The sequence below is a fragment of the Peromyscus eremicus genome, chromosome 16_21 (genome assembly GCF_949786415.1).
Source record: "Peromyscus eremicus chromosome 16_21, PerEre_H2_v1, whole genome shotgun sequence".
Taxonomy (NCBI): Eukaryota; Metazoa; Chordata; class Mammalia; order Rodentia; family Cricetidae; genus Peromyscus; species Peromyscus eremicus.
This window is the reverse complement of record NC_081432.1, coordinates 7,999,661-8,020,368: the sequence shown is the minus strand read 5'-3', so window position 1 is coordinate 8,020,368 and position 20,708 is coordinate 7,999,661. Positions and strand designations below refer to the sequence as shown.

Below are 20,708 nucleotides of genomic sequence, written 5' to 3'. Positions count from 1 at the left end.
AAATGGAGGGGTAATAAGAATCACATAGAGAGGCAGTAATTGTTAATTATCATTTGCAATCCTAAAGGGAAGTGACTAATGGAAAATGAATTAACTAAAGGCTAAATTCAGGTAATATTTAAGAAGAGGGATCTTATGTGCTCAACTATAACCTTAAATGTGATTGGTAGAAAATGTTAAGAATCTATAAGTTGCTGGGCGTTGGTGGCGCACGCCTTTAATCCCAGCACTCGGGAGGCAGAGCCAGGCGGATCTCTGTGAGTTCGAGGCCAGCCTGGACTACCAAGTGAGTCCCAGGAAAGGCGCAAAGCTACACAGAGAAACCCTGTCTCGAAAAACCAAAAAAAAAAAAAAAAAAAAAAAAAAAGAATCTATAAGTTGCTAGGTCAATGGGAGAAAATGAAACTGCCTTCTTATTTCTTGTGGCTCCTATCTGTCCAAGCTATCTGCTGTTTTTCTGCAGGGTGGGGGAAGGTGTGCTCGGTCGCTAGGCAACCTGTGTACAGCTAGATGCCTCTGGTGATAGTTAAAGGGAGATCTGGAACTAGAGGTAAGATTTAGGAAAGGAGGTAGTTAAGCTTAATTGGCACACCCGCCAGGCCTTCTCAAATGGGTAGTCTGGACGCTTAAGTCTCTTCTTAGAGTACAGAGGTATCTGATAAGGTACTTTCCTCTGTCTGGGGATGGTCCTGGCTGGATGCTGCCAATGACGATAATTACAGGGAGGCTTGAACTGGGGTTCTGGCTGTGCATAGCTGTCAGCACAGAATCTAAATATTCTTTTAGTAGAGGGGAAATGGTGCCCAATAAATGATGGAAAAGCTACAATACCACACAAGAAACTCATAGCAAAAAACGGTTGATAATCAAAAACTAAATATCACCAAGGCTCCTTGAGCCTCAGCTTGACCTCTGGAAGACCCTTGGCTTCTTCCAGGTTTTAGCTTTGTCATAATCAGCCGAAATCCTACTTTGTATATTTTTGTGGCTTGTAGCATTTCATCTACTCATTACCATCCTGCAGGTCCTCTGCAAGGGTTCCCCATGTACTTCTTTTTCCTACCTGTAAACTCAGAGAAGGTGCAGTGTCTTTATTCAGATGCAGGGTCACAGTACTAACAGCCAAGAGGCATTTAAAATAAAGCTCCTTAGTTCACAACCATACCACCCTGAACATGCCCGTACCAAGTGCTGTAGGCTAAGATAAAAAGTAGTAATAACAAGGCTTCTTCCAGGTGTCCGAGGTGACCATCACTCTTGCTAGCTGTTGTGAACCTTTTCTGTTATAGCCTTTCCTGGCCCTTCTGGAACAGAGGTGAGAGGAGAGTGGAAGGAGGGTTGGGGTGAAGGTGCCGAGCACCTAAAGCACCCTACCTGTTCCAGCTTCACTCTGGTCAACCTTTTGCTGAAGAAACCACGGTGACACCTTGGTTCCTGGGACTGGCAAACCATGGCCTCACAGACAAGGTCTTGTGTAGTGACAAGTTTTCCTGTGTCCCGCCCGGTCCCACAGCCACTCAGGCCCAAGTAAACACACAGAGGCTTATACTACTTACAAATTCTGTGGCCTAATGGCTCAGGCTTCTCTCTAGCTAGCTCTTATAACTTAACCCATTTCTGTCAATCTATAAGTTGCCGTGTGGCCGTGGCTTACCGGTACTTTCACACCTTGCTTCTCTTGGCGATGCTGGCCTCTCTCCTCTGCCTGTGCCTCTCCTTTGCCCGGGGGTTGTCCTGGGTTTCCCATCTGCCTATAAGCTGCCTTGCCATAGGCCAAAGCAGTCCATTTATTAACCAATGGGAACAACACATATTCACAGCACACAGAAAGACATCCCCCAGCAGTCTAGCGCACTGTTCCTTTTCAGGACACAAGGGTGGTGCTACCGCTAAAGGTGGCCTTAGACTTTAGAGGGCTATGGGAGGAAATGGCCAGAACTGAGGCCATCTGAGGCCTGCCAAGCCTACTGCGTTTCCTGCCAGGGCAGTCAAGCAGATGCTGTCCTGCCTTAACAGAAGCTAAGTGCAAATTCCACATCTTTGCCGAGTGGTAACCTCATGAGGCACGGAGCACACACACCTTCTGAACCTTGGCTTGTTTCTTGTGTGCAAGACAGACTCTGCTGAGGGGATCTGGGTGTGCTTTTGGCTTTGAGGCCAATAAGAGGCCAGCAGAACACCAGCTCTTCAAGCTAGAAGTGGGTGTTTATGGTGACTCTGCAATGGACACAGCAGGGCAGGCTCCTGCTGTCTTTAAGGGTGGAGGTGACTGTGTATACAACCTGCTCCTGTCCATGGGCATCTGCACCAGGTATGAAGAGAAACATCTAGAAAAGATGCCAGGGTATAGGTGACAGGAAAATAGGAACCACAGTCATACATGTCAAACTGTTTAAAAAATTCAGCCAAAGGAAAGCAGAACCAAAGTTCATAGTACGTGACTTGGGTCAGAATCTGGAAAGCCATTCTAATGCAGTGTGACTCAAAGCACAGGCAACTTCGAGCCACACAGATGCCCTGGCAGCAGTCCTTAGAGCAGGGGAAAACAACAGATACCCCCCAAAACTGACTCTGAGGGTAACCACTGCATCATCGCTACCAGATGGAGTACCCAGGAGGCACCAGCTGTGCCCATGCCTGGGGCTGCCCGTCATTATCTTTCAGCCCTTTCAATGGGCAGTGAGCCAGCTGCCAAGGAGGCAGAGAAAGCCCAGAGGGACTAGCTCCAAAGCGAGAACGGTTCAAGCCTCATGCTCCCTGTTCAGATCAAAATGTACCTATTCTCGGGGCCAGAGAGATGGCTCAGAGGGTAGGAGCTGCTAAGCCTGGTGACCCGAGTTCTGTCCCCTGGACCCACATAGTGGAAGGAGAAAATCAACTCCTGCAGGGTGTCTTCTGACCTCCACGTGCACACACACACACACACACACACACACACACACACGTAATTTATATAATCCTTTTCATCCAAAGCTTCACATTCCTCAATACATTGCCACATACATGGACCTGGTTTTGAGAGGCTGTTAAACTAAAGCCAAAAGTCTGAACATTAAAGATGGGTACGTCTGCCTCACATCACCTTCACCCAGGGAGACGTAGCTAGTATGGCGAATTCTAGAAATACTTACTGTTTTCTGTTTTTGTTGCTTTTGGTACAGTGTTTAAGTAGTTTAAGAAGAAATGTGATTAGGAGACTCAAGATGACATGTGAGATTGCAGTCACAATCATTCTACTGTCTTGACTCTCTTTACAGCGGGGGACGGTTAATGCAGACTCATAGCTGGTTAAAGTGCTGAGAAAAAAAAGTGACTGTTCTCAGTTCTAAATGGGACATCTATATCCATCTCATCCCATCCAAAGCTCAGAGAACATCTTGGAACAAGGGGGTGGAAAGGATGCGAGAGCCAGAAGATGAGGGGGAGGGCTGTGAAACGTCAGTGGTAGAGGATACTTACACTAGACTGAGCCAATCACATGGATCTTGGATGGAGGAGGGGCTCCTGAGGCCCATTCCTCCCTGGGAAGCGGCCAGCAGGTGGTCGTATTCCTCAGTCACTTGTAAGTTGACCCTGTGCTTGTTGCTTTTGGTCAACTGGACACAAACCTAGATAAGGTCAAACCTGGGAAGAAGGAACCTCAATCGAAAAAACTACCTCATCAGGTTGCCTGTAGGCAAGACTGTAAGGCATTGTCTTGACTACGGGTTGATGGAGAACCAAGCTCACTGTGGGCCATGCAACCCCTGGGCAGGTGGTCCTGGGTTACATAAGAACACAAGCTGGGGCTGGAAGATGGCTCAGTGGTTAAGAGCACTGACTGTTCTTCCAGATGGTCCTGGGTTCAATTCCCAGCATCCATATGGCAGCTCACAACTGTCTGTAAAGCCAAGATCTGACACCCTCACACAGACATAAATGCAGGCAAAATACCAATGCAAGTAAAATAGAAATAAATAATTTAAAAAACAAAAACAAAAACACAAGCCGAGAAAGCCATGGCAAGCAAACCAGGAAATTATTCTCCAGTGGCCTCTGCTTCGTTTTAGTTTCTGTCTCCAGGCTCCTGCCCACACCTCCCTCAGTGATGGACTGTTCAGCTGTAAGATGAAACAGACCCTTTCTTCCCTAGGTTGCTTCTGGTTATGGAGTTTTATCACAGCAACAGAAACTCTAACAAGGCACCCCTGCTCCAGGGAGGAATCTCTACCCACTCACATAAGCAACCCTAGTTAAATGAAGTGGGCCACACATGCAAAGACATCAAAGTAGGGGGGACTTGTTGAGAAGAGGTTCAGTGGGAGGGAGAGGGGGACTAGCATGGGTAATGGGCGTGTGATCAAAGTACATTATATAAATGTATAAGACTGCCGGGCGGTGGTGGCGCACGCCTTTAGTCCCAGCACTCGGGAGGCAGAGCCAGGCGGATCTCTGTGAGTTCGAGGCCAGCCTGGACTACCAAGTGAGATCCAGGAAAGGCGCAAAGCTACACAGAGAAACCCTGTCTCAAAAAACCAAAAAAAAAAAAAAAACCAAAAAAAAAAAAAAAAAAAAAATAAATGTATAAGACTGAAAGACTAAGTTTCACAAAGTGATTAGAAGACCCTGGCTGAGTTACCAAGCCTCGTGCTGGTCACAAAACCAACAGAGGATCACAGTCTCATTAGTTGAGTTTTCCACTTGAACTAATTCTGAGAAGTGTGAATGTAGAAATGTGGAAGCCAGTGACATGCCCTGAACCTGATATGCTACAGGTTAATTGGAGGCCAAGACTCAAATGAATAAAACCCCAGCATGGGCCCCAAGCAAGCCTGTGAAAGGTAGGCAAAGAAAACCCAAGATAACACCTCGGCAGACTCCACTTGTCACTTGAGGTCCCACCTGTGGCCTCTAGTGAGGGACAAGAGCTGAGCTTGGCTGTCACTGTAGTCAATCTCCTGTCCCCCATACTGTGTCTAGTGCTGAGAACCCTGACATTCACAGCAGCACTGTCCCCGAGTGATGGGGTTCCTCAGCTAACATGGACCTCTGAACAGCTACATTGCTCAGTCTGCTGTGGCCACCAGAGACTCTGCTGTCCTGGAGAGCATACAACTAGTCCTCTCGGATGTAGTAGTACATGTCTGTACCCCAGAAGTAGGGAAGCTGAGACAGGAGGGTCGAACTGGAGGCCAGTCTGGACATTCTCTCTCTCTCTAAATGTACACTAACTTCTTTGTAACATAGCAGTTAAAATCAGTGTAACTCGCCGGGCGGTGGTGGCGCACGCCTTTAATCCCAGCACTTGGGAGGCAGAGGCAGGTGGATCTTTGTGAGTTTGAGGCCAGCCTGGTCTACAGAGTGAGATTCAGGAAAGGTGCAAAGCTACACAGAGAAACCCTGTCTGGGGCGGGGGGGGGGGGGGGAATCAGTGTAACCCCAGCCATTTTCTACTGTGTGTGTATATATGTGTGTGTGTATATATACTTAAATTTTTTTGGTATGGATTTTTTTTTTTAATTAAGAGATTTTCTATTCATTTTACATACCAACCACAGATTCCTGTCCTCCCTCCTCCCAACCCCCAGCCTTCCCCCCAACCCACCCCCCATTCCTACCTCCTCCAAGGCAAGGTCTCCCATGGGGAGTCAGCAGAACCTGGTACATTCAGTTGAGGCAGGTCCAAGCCCCTCCTTCCTGCACCAAGGCTGCACAGTCTCATCAGAGGCACTAGGCTCCAAAAAGCCAGCTCATGCACTAGGGACAGGTCCCGATCCCACTGCCTGGGGACCCCCTAAACAGTTCAAGCTAAAAAAAAAATGTCTTGCTTATCCAGAGGGACTAGTCTAGTACCATGGAGGCTCCTCAGCTATTGGTCCACAGTTCATGCGTTTCCACTAGTTTGGCTAGTTGTCTCTGTACTTTTTCCAATCATGGTCTCGATATCTCTTGCTCATAGAATCCCTCCTCTCTCTCATTGATTGGACTCCTGGAGCTCTGCCTGGGACCTGGCTGTGGATCTCTGCATCTGCTTCCATCAGTCACTGGATGAGGGTTCTGATGACAGTTAAGGTATTCAGCCATCTGATCACCAGAGAATGCCAGCCCAGAAACCCTCTCGACTATTGCCAGTAGTCTGTGGTGGAGTCATCCTGTGGATTCCTGGGAACCTCCCTAGCACTCTGCTTCTCCCTATTCCCATGGTGTCTTCATTTATCATGGTATCTCTTTCCTTGCTCTCCCGTACTTAATTTAATTCCTATCCCACTTCTATTCTCTCTCACACACAATTTTTTCTTTTTTTGGTAATGCAGTAATTACAATCAGTGTAATTCCTATCCCCAGTTTATCCAGGCTGCGCTCAGATCTAGAAGTCACCACTACATTTTACTGACATCCACTGCCCACTGGTGCGAGGAGGCTGAGTGGGCCTGAAGACACTTTGCTTCTCCCGTTTTATGGGTCCCTCTGGCTGGTTGTAGACTTGCAATTCAAGAGGGATGTCATACACATCCTTCCAAACAGATGACGTCCCTCAGGGCTTATTAGGGATGATGCAGTTTATCGTCTCAAGGAGCTGCAGATTCTAATCTGCAAGAACTGTGAACATTTCACTGTGGCCCCTGGAGGATGCCATTGGATGATATAGACTCTACACAAATAATCAGGGTGTGACTAATTCTTTCTCTGGAAGCTGTGAGGGATAATAACGACACACTGAGCTTTGTGACTCTGATTTTTATTCTCGCAGGCAAGAATTCATGGGACCGGCATGGGGCTCCTGTGAGCTGAGCTCAGTGCCGAGGTGACTCTCGTCCTGAAGAGGGTTGAGGCATTCTGAACTTGGAGAGGTCCATGTTCAGGTCTAGGAAGGTGTATGAGTTGTAGTCATGATGCTGTAGGTTCTTGTAGGTGGTGGTGTTAGACGACTCAGGGACCAGAGTGGGCTCTGTAGAGGAAAGTGACAGAACTGTCAGATATCCGTCCATCTGAGCACTCAGGAAGCGGAAGTCTCCACAACTCCAGTCTGATGTGTGAGCAGTCTAACTAGAAGAGAGGAGACCTTGAGGTCCCCCTTGTCTTCAAAAACAACAGAGGAATAACCTGAAAATGTATGCTGCAATTTATCACCTTACCAGTTATGTGTAATCACAAAGTACACGGAGGCAATGCTGTCACCCTAAGAGACTCACCTCTGGCCCTGCCACGGAAACCTTCCCTGAGATTACATCACAGGCCTGCTGGGAGACAGGACGACTCTCTGCTTTGTTTTTAATAATAAAATGGCAGTGTCCAAACATCTACGAGAGGGGACAAGGTTGCTTCGTTTCTGATCTAGATCGCAGTACCTCACCTTACTTCTGCGTCTCTAGGCCCTGGGCTCTACAAGTCTGGCAGGACCTGGAATTATGGACGGACTTCCAGGTCATGTAGAAACACACAGGAGAGGAATCGTGTCCCTTCACATGATTTCATCACATCACATCTGTTTGTGATGGAAATCGTCATCACGGATCTGAGAAAAATCTGAGCGTGACATCAATGATAAAAGGAACAGGGGGACCAGGGAGGAGGGTGCAGTTCTGCCGTTTTTACTTTTGGGGGGAAATTGTTGCTATCTTCATGGATTCATAGACAGAAACAAACAAACACATTTAGCCTTTTATCTTCAATGGGAAAAATTAAATCCATGTACCTGAACACTTGATAAACTTAAAATTCGAAGTGTGGGACTGAGGCAACAGGAAAGAGCTCTTCTGCAACATGAACGCAACAAACAGGTGACGAGACAAAGCTGGCGAGGGCCCCAGGGCAAGGGCCGGGCTCAGACTTCCGACTCCCTGGAAATCAGGGCATCAGAGCTGTCTCAGCTTCTACTCACACGGCACAAGAAACAAACGCCCCAACAACCTATACACATTTCTCTATTCCAAATCCAAAAGCGGATCCTCACTATTTAATTTTATAAAAAGAAAGGAAAAGGTTATCTTATGGAGCTGGCCTCTTCTCTGCCTCTGCAAGCTCAAGATCTCCAGTGTGGTGAAGGCATACCTTCAAAGCCATGGATTACGTAGTTATTATAGGGGAGGCGACGACAGATGGAGCCGGGGGATTATAAACTATCAAAAGCAGCTCACCTGTAAGCAAGGAGCTTCGGAGAAGGACCACTTTGTGAGCCTTAGCCGTCAGACAGAGGGGTTTGGGTGGGAGGGGAGTAAGTTTGTTTGTACAGTGTGGGAAACTGAGCAAAAGCCCTTACTCACTGGCTAAGCCCCCACACTAAACTACATCGGCAGCCCCGTAAGGAGTTGTTGTTTCCCCCAGAAACAACCCAGAGACCCCCAGTCCTGTATTTTCATCCTGGGTTTGAGGTACTCCTTTTCAGTTGAGATCAAATCTGAAAAATACAAGTGTCAGAAAGGCAGGTCCTGAGGTCTTAGGACATCTGGCACGCACTGGTCCCTGGCGGATTAGAGAAAGAAGGGAAACGGAAGAGGAGGGGAACATAAATGCTGTCAACATCCTGGAAGAGCGACAGTTAGCACGCCAGGTGATGCAGGTTAGGCAAGGGTGGGCACGGCACGGCACGGCACGGCACGGCACGCAGGTACAGGAAGAAGGCCTTGTTAGTGATGCTGCGTCTTAAGAAACTCTCCAGAACTGCAGATTCTAAAAATCAGAGAATTCCTGTTTCCCAATGAGCTGCCCAGAGGATGTCACACATGCGCAAGACCACGCAGTATGTCAGGAGGCCAGTCCCCCTTGAAAAGCTCCTCATTAGAAACTGACTGTAGAAGATTGAACAGCCCATTGTGTTGTAGCTGTGGAACGATCATGGATGCAGTCCATGGCTGCCTACCTGCTAACACTTGCTTCAATTCACTACGCACCAAGTTGCTAAGGCACCTCTCTCGTTCAGTCCACCTGAGGGCTATCACCGACAAGTGACTGCTGCTCCTGACCCATGCATGCTCCACAGGAGACTCTGACTTCCACCCAGCAGGATGCTGGGCAAGTTCATGAACTGTGTGCTTGGACACCCTCCAAGGCTAAGTGTGGTGATGCTGAATTAAGGGTTTCCAAAATTTACACTGTCTAAGAAATAGTTAAACAAGGCCAAGAGGTGCACACCTGAACCTAGCCCCTGGGAATGTCAGTGTCAGCTACCTAGCAAGTCTGAAATCACCCTGAGCTACAAGAGACTCTGTGTCAAAAAAATAAATAAAATTAAGATTCCTTTCTAAACACACAGAAACACAAGGGGGCTCTTTAGAATCTATACACCCTAAAGGACAAGGAGAGTCTGAACCAAGGCAAGGAGTACCCTGTATGTCGTCTGGGGCTTCCTGGGGTGGGCCTGCATCAGTGGGCGGGGCTTCACCGGCTGCCTCCTGGAACCTCCCCTCCAGCTGCGGTCCTGCTCTCTCTTCCAAGGTATCTTTCTTCTGAACAGGAACTGTTTTTGAATAGCTCACTGGTGTCTGATCTTCCAAGGTCTCCTCCTTGGCCGTTGGGCGGCCTTCGGGCATCTGCTTCTCCACGCTTTCTTTTCCGACCAGGACCCGGGGAGAAGCTGCCTTCCGGTCAGGCTCTGGCCCTTTTGGTTCCAGATGTCTGGCTCCGGCCCTGGGTGCGGCTGCTGGCAGCTGTTCTTCTGCACTGGCCTCTTGTGTTCTCATTGTGGGCACTGGGCCACCAGTGAGCTGTGCAGATGACCTGGCCTTTGTACGGTCGGGTAAGATTTTTTCAGCTTCAAATGGCTTTGGGCTTTCCTTCCTTGTCTTACTCGGCCTCGGTTTCTCCTGTGGGTGTTCTTCCTTCAAGGTTTGCTCCAAAATCTCACTGGACTGTGATCTGGATGCCATGGGCTTGGATTTGGTTTCTTTGCTGTCCCCTACAGGCTTGGTGACGGTCCCTTTCTTCTTTGGCTGCAGGGACTTCTCTGGGTAGGCGACATCTGTGCGTGGCTTTTGCACCTTGGCTTTCTCTTTTGCAGGTACTGTGATTTTGGGGACTCCGTTCTGGAAGGAACGGGAGGCCTCTGGTTTGTAAAACCCTGCCTTGCCTTTGCTGGCCACTTGGGGATCAATGTTGGAGTCATGTCCCTCCCCATCAGAGTCTGAATCTGAGGAGTTGGAGGAGGAAGATGAGGATGAGGAAGATGAGGATGAATCATTTGCCACCTTCTGCACATGCCGCCGCCGAGCCTCTGAGTCAGAACCCTGTACTTGGGGTGGAGACGTAACTTTCTGAGGAAACTCTACCAAAGTCTTTCTTGACAAACGCTTCGGAAGCCCTTCATCTGTGAGCGGCAGGCTGCCACCACGGTGTGGGCCGGCTACAGCCCCCCCTGTGTTCTCCACTGATGGGTAAGAACTGCGTGGAGATGCACTTTTGGACAGTGGCGCTGCTGTGTGGGTGGCTAGGAGCTTGCCCCTCTCCTCTGCTCCCACCACATCTGGGAAACGGCATAAAGAGGAACATTTATTATTTAACGAACAACTCAAAGCCACAGACATTGCATTGCACACCAGCGTATCATAATGTTGTCCGGTAACTGACCTGAGGTAGGTTCCAGGAACCTCCCCACAGGCTGGGGCAGCAGTAGGAGTGGGCAGACTTGCCTCTGACCGAAACCTTTAAGGAGGGGGCTTTCTCACCAACAACAGCTACCAACTGACTCCATTTCTCACACTCATAGCTTCCCAGATGATAATTTTAAAATGATCTCACTCAAATTTAAGACAGTTAAACTCTAATGCAAATATTTTCCGTTGACTATTTACGTTTTTACAAATGTGTAATTTCTTGAAGCGCTAAGGCCACTCAAGTATTTGGTGCTTTTCCAATAGTAAAAAGTTCAGAGTTTGACCTTCCTAAACAAAACAGCAGAAGTATAGACAGGGGTCTGTTTGGAATATGGGTAAACACACCCCTGTGAGGAAGAGAGTGAAGGAGGACACGGGTAAGCGCATCCCTGTGAGGGAGAGTGTGGAGGAGGACATGGGTAAACGCATCCCTGTGAGGAAGAGTGTGGAGGAGGACACGGGTAAGCGCATCCCTGTGAGGAAGAGTGTGGAGGAGGACACGGGTAAGCGCATCCCTGTGAGGGAGAGTGTAGAGGAGGACACGGGTAAGCGCATCCCTGTGAGGGAGAGTATAGAGGAGGATGTGGGTAAGCGCATCCCTGTGAGGGAGAGTGTAGAGGAGGGAGTGGCAACAACTTTTCAAGGAAAGTTGCCCTAAAAAGGAAGAAAAGTCCTCAAAATCCCACAGGTCACATGGGGATTTCTTCAGCCAAGAAAACAAGTTTTACAAAGCCAGAAAGTCTAAAATAATTTAACACCATACATATCACTGGAAACAGATGTGAAAGTACAGAAAAGGCAAGATAAATTCTAACAGAAAAATCTTACATTTCATAGTCATTTATGAAAGCGCAAAAAAACAAACAAAACCCACATCGATCCAGAGCTAATTTCTTTCAGTTTTCTCAGGTGTCAATCTTTCTAACCATATAGATCAGAAGAAAAACACAGGACAAGTTATTAACATGGGAAATTACCTTCCAAACCTGAATGGAACCAAACATTCTCCAGATACATAGATCTAGAGTCCTTAAGCTGGGGCTACATCTGGACTAAAACTTCCTGCTTCCTCCTCCGTGGTAGAATCAGGACCCCCTCACCCATGTTGTCATGGTGACACCCACACAAAGGTTCAGGGACCTACGGTTAACCGAGAGCGCAGGAAGAAAGAAGAGTGAAGGTTCCAGGCCAGAGGGACAGGCCCGTGGAAGGCAGTGACCAGAGCCAGAGCAGTGGGTGACAGCTGAAACCCGCTGGTTCAGACAGGCCCTGGCCACCTACCGTGGGGACCTACACGGTGACTCAAAGAACACACGCTCCAGGCCATGCTGAGTAGTTCAGCAGAGCATGGCGGCACGTACTTGCTCTCTCCGAGCTTCAACTGCACAGCTCCGAATTCCCAGCAGCCGCACGTAGGATTTCCCTAGGCCAGCTAGCAGACTCGTCTACACCACTGGCATTTCTCTGAGCTTGCCTCTTCCAAATAGGAGGAGACAACCTTAGGGCCGGTGTGTGGCTCAGCTGGCACAGTGCTAGCTCAACATACACAAGGTCCTGGGTTCCCACCCAGCACTGCAATAAAGCAGGTGCTGTGGTACATGACTGTGCTCCTAGCATTCTGGAGAGAGGCAGGAGGATCGTAAGTTCAAGGTCACCCTCAACTACATAGCAAGTTTGAAGCTACCCTGGTCTACATATATAAGGTTCTATCTCAAAATTAAAGAAGCTCTTAGATGGCTATTTTAAGTAGAAAAATGATGGACTAACTCTTCCAAAACACGTTGACGATATGGGGATTTTGTTTTTATGCTCTTGATTGGACCCAGGGTCTCATGCACTAGACAAACTACCACTGAGCACTATTCCCCTTAGTTAGCTTTGGAGATTTAGAAAACTGTAATGAGTTATAAAACTACATTACAGGGGCTGAGGTGTAGCTCAGTGATAAAGCATGTGCTGGGCACATGCAAGGCCCTGGGTTCGATCCACAGCCTCCCACCCCACAACTCACACACACAAAGAAGAAAAATGGACATCATAGGTTATTTACCTACGAAAACAGAACATTCCAGACAGGTTTGACAGGGAGACTTCACCGTATGGAATGAGAAGGCCTGAAAAATTTCTCTTGTTCTCGTTGGCTACAGGAAGAATTCCAGGAAAGACTAACGGATGTAGGGACTGGCTCTGCTTTTGATGGAGGGTCAGTTTCCGGCCTGCCCAGACTCAGCCCTGGCCTCATCTTTAAGCCTCAGCCGGAAGCCTGTCATATGGACCTATAGTTGCCACCACTAACCAGCACCCCTACCAAGTCTGCATTCGCCAGTGCAGTAGATCACAGAAGGTGAACGTGGCGTCTGAGACGCACACTTGGTGTGTGGATGCAGGATGCGGCATCCTCTCATGGCGTTCTAGCTAGAGACTGGCTTTCCTCAACAAACCGCCTAACAGAATACCTGCTGCCCCCGGACTCCTATGCAGGCTCCTCTCAGAGCACAGAAGGGGACATGCAGGGGCCGCTAGTTCTGCAGAGACACAGCAGCCTCCACACAGCCAGGTCTACAAATACTATCTAACAACGCCAACCAGTGCTCCCTGCTGCCTCCCCATCTCCTCTCGAGGCACAAGTCAAGTTTCTGAATCTCGTTTCCGTTTGGCTGAAAACGGAGACCACAATCTTCAAGCTTTCTGTCAAAGAAAAGATGGCTGCTGTGCGTTAGCAGGGCTGGAGAGATGGCGGGCAGTTCAGAGCACCTACTGCTCTTGCAGAAGACCCACTTCCGTTCCCTGCTCCCACGCTGAGCGGCTCACAACAGCTGGCAACTCCAGCTCCAGGGGAACCAGTGCCCTCTTCTGCCCCCCTGTGGGTGCTCTACTTATAGCCACATAGCCACACAAATAAACGTGTATATACGTAATAAAATGAATTAGCAAGCCTAAAATACTCCTATGTAGTGTCGATGGTTTATAAAACTAAAGCAGAAAACAAGGCATACTTACAAAGGTACTTTAAACAAGGCCTGTAGAATAAAGTCACTTTGATTTCATAGGCTTAGGATTACTTGTGTGTAAAGATTAAAAAAAAAAAAAAAAAAAAAAAAAAAGGCAGCAGGAGAATCCTGATTTTTTTTGCCCCCAAAGTAAGACAGTACAGTGATTGGAATATAGACCGTGGCCAGAATGTCAAAGTCCAAAGCAGACCGCTCTGGTGTGACCCCTCAGCTACTCATCAGTGAGAGGTGACGTGCAGGTGACAGACAGGAAGTGCTCAGAACAGCATTCTCTCAACACCATGGCTGTAGTTAACATGTCTAGCCTCTAGTTTTAGAAACAATGCACGTTTAAGCCTGGACTGGAGCCTGAATGGAGAACTAACTTTGGCTTTATACTCCTTAAAGAGGTACACAAAAGCAAGGTGTTATGGCAGACACCTGTAATTCCAGCACTCGGGAGGATCAGAGTTCAAGACCAACACATACTACATAGAGAGACCTTGCAGAAGAAAAAAAAAAAAAACCTGAAAGAAAGTAACATGGAAGTGGCTCAGCCAGGAACTTATGGATCTGTACAACATGGCCTGTGACTGATTCAATGAACAGCAAAGAGAAGTCAGGCATGTCTCCCAGAAGGGCCTGTGGGAGCACCTTGGGACTGACGTGTGCTGGCAGCTTTCCTTAGGAAGGAAGAACATGCTACTATGTGGTGGGAGCCTCTGGGATAGGGCAGAAAATTTTCCTCAAGGGTGGTTCCTGACCTTTGGGCTGGAGACCAAGAGCAGATGCAGTGAGCCCCAGGGGCTCCCAAAGCTACTCTGGTTCTGATGGTTTTTAATCCCTGGCACTTTAAGGAAAAACATAGGCCTACATGTGGCTATTAGAAGCATTATTTCTTTTTCTCTTTACAGAAATCATTCTAAGTTATATAAGCATAATATGCAAAGACAATTTACTTCTGAAGACCATCTTCAACCCCAAAGTACACTGCCATTCCCAAGGTGCACGAGTGGACAGACAGACAGACGGACAGATGGACAGACGGACAGACCACATCTCCACCAGCCCCACAGCACCCAGGGAGGTGGCAGAGCTGCCAGCTCAGATGGCAGCAAGGCCCGCAGCAGGAGCTCCATGGGAATCCAAGGCCAACTCTCAGGCCAAGTCTCCCTTCACAAACCTTCCCAGGATGACACCATTCCCACTCACACGGACAGACACTTGTTCTTACAGAGAAGGTTCTTGGGTCCTAACACCCATTTAGTCTAAAATCATGTATCTAGAAGACAGGATTATAGACATAATTCAAAACTCCACCAGAGAAGAGGACATGGTTAATATTGACATCTAAGTCACTCACCAGTAACTGGTCATAAGCATTCCAGGCTATGCAAAGCCCTGGGCTGGATCTACAGCATGCGAAAATAAACAACAGACCATGCCACATGCGGTCCACAACTTAACAGACATTCTTGTTGCAGACATTTCTTAAGTATACTGGGATTCTATGTTTTGTTATTGCTATTTTAAAAAGTCCTCATGTTTAAGACTTCTGTTTTTCAATGCACCCAAGAGGAAAAGAGTATTTTAAAACCAGGCAGGTTTGGGCAGGGCTGAATCACGTCCCTCTGGAATTCAGGCCAGGACACCTTTGCTATGTCTCTGGGTGCTGTGGGGCTGATGGAGATTTGGGGATGCATGTGTGTAGAGAGCATGAAAGGCTGTGGGCAGGCACTCTCTAAAAGTACAAACATTTAGCACCTACTGGTGGTCAGTACCCAGACAAGGAGAAAATAATGGAATCTCTATAGTTTCACATACCTAAGTCAAGCAAATGCTGTTCTAGTGAAACTCAGACCCAACTCAATTAGCACTCCACAGTCCCGAGTTAGGATGGAAGACTTGCCAAGAGGCAGTTCTGCATAGCCATTCAAGGGTAGATCAGGACTCTGTGAACCAAGAAACTAAATTCAATGGTCCTACCTAGTTCATGACCCATTGTCAACAATGAGCAAGGCATAGGAAATAAAGTTACTCTCAGAAGCGAAAGATTTCAAACGCACTGCACTTCCTGCTGGCTTGGTGGGAGGCTATCCTATACTGGCCCAGAGAGGGGAAAAGGTTAAAACTTGTGCCAGAAATCAAAATGATTTCAAAAAGAGCTGGAAGCCGGCCAGGCACCAGCTGAATGCAGCCCAGCAGAAACACTGGCTCCTAGTCCCCTCCCGGGGTCCTGATGGTGTCCCCAGATGGTGATGGGGCACACCAGGAAAACCTCACTAGTCTTGGAGAGACGGGGAAAGCCAGAAACCAGGGAAAGGAAAGCAGGGTAGGTTCCCACCAGTTCCCACAAGCATGGACCCGGAGAGCTGGGAAATGCCCAAGCTCCTCTGCTCTCCCTGTTGAGCTGAGCATTTAGAAAGCAGCACTCTCCATCTAGAGGAGTAGTTCTCTAACTGTGGGTCACGACCCCTTTGGGGGGATTGAATGACCCTTTCACCGATGTACCTAAGACCATCAGAAAACACAGATATTTTTACATTATGATTCCTAACAGTAGCAAAATTACAGTTATGTAGTAGCAACGAAAATAATTTTATGGTTGGGAGGACTGTATTAGAGGGTCAAAGCATTAGGAAGACTGAGAACCACTGATCTAGAGCAAACAGAGCAGAAGACTTTGATACCACTGATGTGTTGTTGCCGATCTTATATCTGATTATAATACAGACACTGGGAAGATTAAGGACCTGAGGTTATGTGGCTGGTCAAACTCATTTCATGCTAATGACTTGGCATTCTTGGCCCCTCCCAGACCATCTTTAAAATCTCACCTGTGGGTGCACCTTGATTCTTGGGATTTGGTTGTATTCCCCCTTCACTCTTCCCTGACTCTGTAGAGAGGGGCACCGTAGAAGGCAGTTCTCGGAACACCCTTGCCTCCAGGAACACAGCCTGGGGAGAGTCAACAGGAAGGATGACAGCCAGTATAACGTGAGTGCTATATGTTAATATATATGTTAATATTCACCATGCGGCACATTTATTACAACTTTCACAACATATGAGATGTATGAAAAGTACAAAAAAAAAAAAGCTGCAAGAAAAATAAACCCAAGTTCCAGGGCAACCACCATTAGCATCTGGGTAAAGGAAAACATCTTAGTTTCCCCATTCTCTGCAAAAATTTCCCAAAATGGAAACTTGGAAAATTTTTATTAAAAAGGAAAACTTTGCCAGCTTCTTTATACAAAGCTTCAGGGCGTCCTGGTGAAGAGCCTGGTCCTGCAGAAACCTGGGGCTCAGGGGGTAGGACGCTGACGAGAGGCAGGTGTTGCTGCTGGGAGAAGCCCTTGCCTCCACCTGTCCTGCAAAGTCCCAGTTATGCAGATCTGTACTGACATTGGGGAGAGGAGTGAGGTGCTGGCCTCTGGGCCTCTGATGGCTAGCTGCACCCCTCACTGCCAGGATCCTGGATGCAAGGCCCTGCCGAGTCCAGACTCTTGGGTCTAGCTAGACAGGGCAGGCAGTTTATGACACCGTTTATTTTGTTACTCTACAAAATACTATGTTTCTTTCTGCAAAATTATCTCCCTACACTTAGTAGCACGATCTGCTAGGAAACACAATGTAAATAATTGCCTCAGAAAGTTACAGTGTAAATGGGAAGAATCTTAACTGTAATTCCCCAGGCAACCACTCAAGTATGTGCTAGATCCTAGGATGTTTCATGCCGGGCCCAGAAAAAAAATGAGGAAAACTTCTTTTTATATTTGATTCTCCGCGTGTGTACAAATTATGTGTACTGCTACACGCTGAAGAAAAAAATCGCTGGGAACAAGATACCTGAAGGAGTAATTAAATAGTGCCCATCTGGCGACGGGGACCCCTCTGTCACCTGTATTTTATATTGCTGTGAGCACTTCCTGCTTTGAGGCTGGTTCAATGACAGCATTTGACAAGCAAGCCCAGGGCCCTGGATTCCATCCCCAGAACCCAAACCCAACAAACCCCAACACTGGTCTTGCAGAGAAAGCCAGGTTTAGTTTTTAAAACAGCCAAAGAGCCTCAGCTTTGCTCCTGCAGAGAAAGACCTCTCCGGGTCTGGTGAACACAGGACCCCTCACCGTGGCACCAAGCCCATGGGTACAGCTGAGGGTCAGGCTGCGGGCCGGGGAGGTCGCGCCCGTTCGCCCTTTACCTTCAGTGCCCGGATTCGTCCTCCTCGAAGCAGGAGAGCCATGGTACAGACGCAGCTCGCTGAGGTCGCACCTCGGTCCGTACGTGACCTGCGCGCGCACACGCACCACCCGAGGCTCCGCCCTGCGTTCACGTTTGCCAATCACAGGCCAGGGTGGGTACAAGCGTCTGAGCGCGCATTCAGGGAGGCCTTCTGAGGCCACGCCCCTAAAGGAATTCACCAATCCTAGGTGGGAGCGCTTGGGGTCCGCCCCTGGGCCGGTCCTGCTGGAAGTCCCGCTCCTCCGTTTAGGGTCTACCCACCTTGCCCTGATCTCACCCTTAGCTCTGCAACCTACCAATGTTGTATAGTTAGAATCATGCCCTTAGCGTTTCTGGTTCGACTTGAGAGTCTTCCGTGTTTGGTGGGGTTTTTGTGAGTTTGTTGCTTGTTGGAGATACAGCTCGGTGATAGTGCGCTTGCCCCGTAGGGGCGTGTCTTTCCAAGTGTTAGGATTAAAGTTGTGCACCACCACACCTGGCTAAGATTTAGTTTTTGTATGTTTCCGAGGGTGTGTTTGTGCCTGTGTAGAACAGAAGATGACTGCAGATCCCCCTGGAGCTGGAGTTACAGGTAATCGTAATCCCATAAAGGTCAATGTTGGTTGGTGCTGGAAACCAAAGTTTGGTCTTCTTAAACAGCGGAGTGCACGCCTACCCCTGAGCCACCTCTCTAGCTCTGCAAGAGGTTAAGTTTACAGTGCTGCTGAAAATGAAGTAGAAGACAGAGAGCAGATCTTGGATTCAGGAGTATCTGTAGAGAGGATTGCTCTGACATGTCCCAGTCAGCGAAGTGCTGTGGCCCAGATTGTGCTGGAAGTAGAAGCTGCTCCTCCATTGTTAGCTCTAGCCAAGGTTCCACGGCGCATGCCCTCTGCCTCTAGGAAGCAGCAACTAGCAGCTTTAGACCAGGGTTGCAGATGGAGTGGTGGTGGTGGCGGCTTTCATTTGGGTCACACAGAATTCTGTGTGAGCTGCTAGGATCTCTGTCTCCTCAAGGTTAAGTAAACTTCACTTAAAGAGTATTGGAGGATTATTTGGGTCCGTAGCCTGACACTTAACTCCCATTTTCTGTTGCTGTAACTGACTACCAAACGCTGGCTAATTCATAAAGAATAAAGGTTCATTAGTTTAAGGTTCTGGAGGTAGGGGACTCTCTGCAAGGCTTTAGGCAGTGCAGAGCACCACATGACTGAGAGGGGCCCATCCAACCTAGCCTTCCTAACAGACCCACTCCTGAGAGAGCTCTTTGTTGATGCGTGGATGTGTCTGTCTCCTGTGACCTAGTTACTCTGAGTTATCCCACTTGGTCTGATTGCTTAATACCTCAAAGTGGAGACTGAATTCTTTTTTATATAAAAACCAATTATTTATCAGGGAAGATGGCTCTGTGGGTAAGGAAGGGTACTTGCTGTGCAGTCATGAGGACCTGAGTTCAAATCTCCAGCACCCATGTAAACTAAGCAAAATAATGCACACACAAAAAGTAAGACTTATTTGGGGACTGGAGAGATGCTCAGTGGTTAAGAGCACTAGCTGCTCTTCCAGAGGTCCTGAGTTCAATTCCCAGCACCCACATGGCAGCTCACAATCTGATGCCCTCTTCTGGTCTGCAGACATACATACATGAAGAAAAAGCACTCATATACATAAAATACATAAATAATAAATCTTCAAAAATTATTTTATTTACATAGCCCTGGCTGTCCTGGAACTCACTATGTAGACCAGGCTGGCTTTGAACTCACAGAGATCTGCTTGCCTCTGCCTTTTGAGTGCTAGGATTAAAGATGTGTGCTACTACACCAGGCTGTGGGTTTTGGGTTTTTTGGTGGTTTTTTTTTTTTTTTGGTTTTTCAAGACAGGGTTTCTCTGTGTAGTTTTGGTGCCTGTCCTGGATCTCGCTCTGTAGGCCAGGCTGGCCTCGAACTCACAGAGATCCACCTGGCTCTGCCTCCCAAGTGCTGTGATTAAAGGCGTGCGCCACCGCTGCCCGGCTATTTTTTTTTTTTATCTATATGGGTGTATTTCCTGAATGTATGACCATGCACCATGTGCATACAGTACCTGCCAAGGCCAGAAGAGAGTGATAGATCCCCTGGAACTGGAGTTGCAGATGGTTGTGAGCCACCACATGGGTCCTGGGAATTGCACTTGGGTTCTCTGAAAGAGCAGCTAATGCTCTTAACCCCTGCACTATCTTTCTGGTCTCCAAGGCTGAATTTCAATGTGAATTTTGGCAGGGGACATCTAAGCACAGTGCACCATGATGTAAGTGCTGCAGAGATTCACCTCAGCAGGAAGCCACCATCTCCTTTGGGATGGAGATTAGGTGGTGCCACAAAACTGGTGCAGGGTCACTTGTGGGATCCAGGGACCACCATGAGCTTGTCCAACAGTAGTGGCAGGAGCTGTTGGGGAGAACATATTTTTGTGTCTCTGTCTGGGCCTTCTGGCTAAACCTGGCACAGCTGACCTGAAGACCTAGGCAGCCTGCAATGGCCCCTCCCTCTGCAAGGGCAGATGGCCACATGCCAGGATAGCTGGCAGTGTCTGCCAGCAAGTCTCATGAGACAGTGAGAAACATGACAAGAATTCAGTAGAGAATTCAGAAAAACTGCTGGGTGAAAGAGCAATTTATAAATAATACAAACTGCATCTCTAGTCAGCAGGAACAAATATCAAATATATTTTAAAAAGATCTCATTATGTTAGCAGAACCCCATATATTTTGTTAAGAATATATTTAAAAATAGTTTGTCTATGCCCTTAAAGGATAGTGTCAGATAATACTATAAGCTAAGAGAAGCTATTAGAGGAAGAGAAAAGGTGTTTGTACACACTGTAAACATGCTAATTTCCTTCCAAACAGTCTAATACATTCAATTATTTCCTAATCAGTATCCCA

General features: G+C 47.8%; 1 protein-coding gene and 1 long non-coding RNA gene across 2 annotated transcripts; one reads left to right on the top strand and one right to left on the bottom strand.

Moving 5' to 3' along the window:
- The first annotated feature begins 489 nt into the window (after positions 1-489).
- On the top strand, positions 490-13,552 carry LOC131926533 (uncharacterized). Its single transcript, XR_009383510.1, has 3 exons — positions 490-550; positions 5,939-6,051; positions 12,716-13,552. It is a non-coding gene; the product is annotated as an uncharacterized LOC131926533 (long non-coding RNA).
- Positions 6,703-17,893, bottom strand: Ndufv3 (NADH:ubiquinone oxidoreductase subunit V3). Its single transcript, XM_059282037.1, has 4 exons — positions 17,763-17,893; positions 16,396-16,516; positions 9,305-10,438; positions 6,703-6,928 (listed from the first exon to the last, which is right to left on the bottom strand). Exons 1-4 carry the CDS (start codon positions 17,802-17,804, stop codon positions 6,774-6,776), a joined length of 1,452 nt encoding a protein of 483 aa, XP_059138020.1. The 5' UTR covers positions 17,805-17,893; the 3' UTR covers positions 6,703-6,773.
- Positions 17,894-20,708: the final 2,815 nt, after the last annotated feature.

Excerpts from the sequence above, each read along its gene's own strand:
- Ndufv3 (XM_059282037.1), bottom strand. The coding sequence starts at position 17,804 with ATGGCTCTCCTGCTTCGAGGAGGACGAATCCGGGCACTGAAG. Across the intron at positions 16,517-17,762 it reads GACGAATCCGGGCACTGAAG|GCTGTGTTCCTGGAGGCAAG; the intron begins GTAAAGGGCGAA and ends GACTCTCCCCAG. Across the intron at positions 6,929-9,304 it reads AGCCCCAGACGACATACAGG|AGCCCACTCTGGTCCCTGAG; the intron begins GTACTCCTTGCC and ends TTTCCTCTACAG.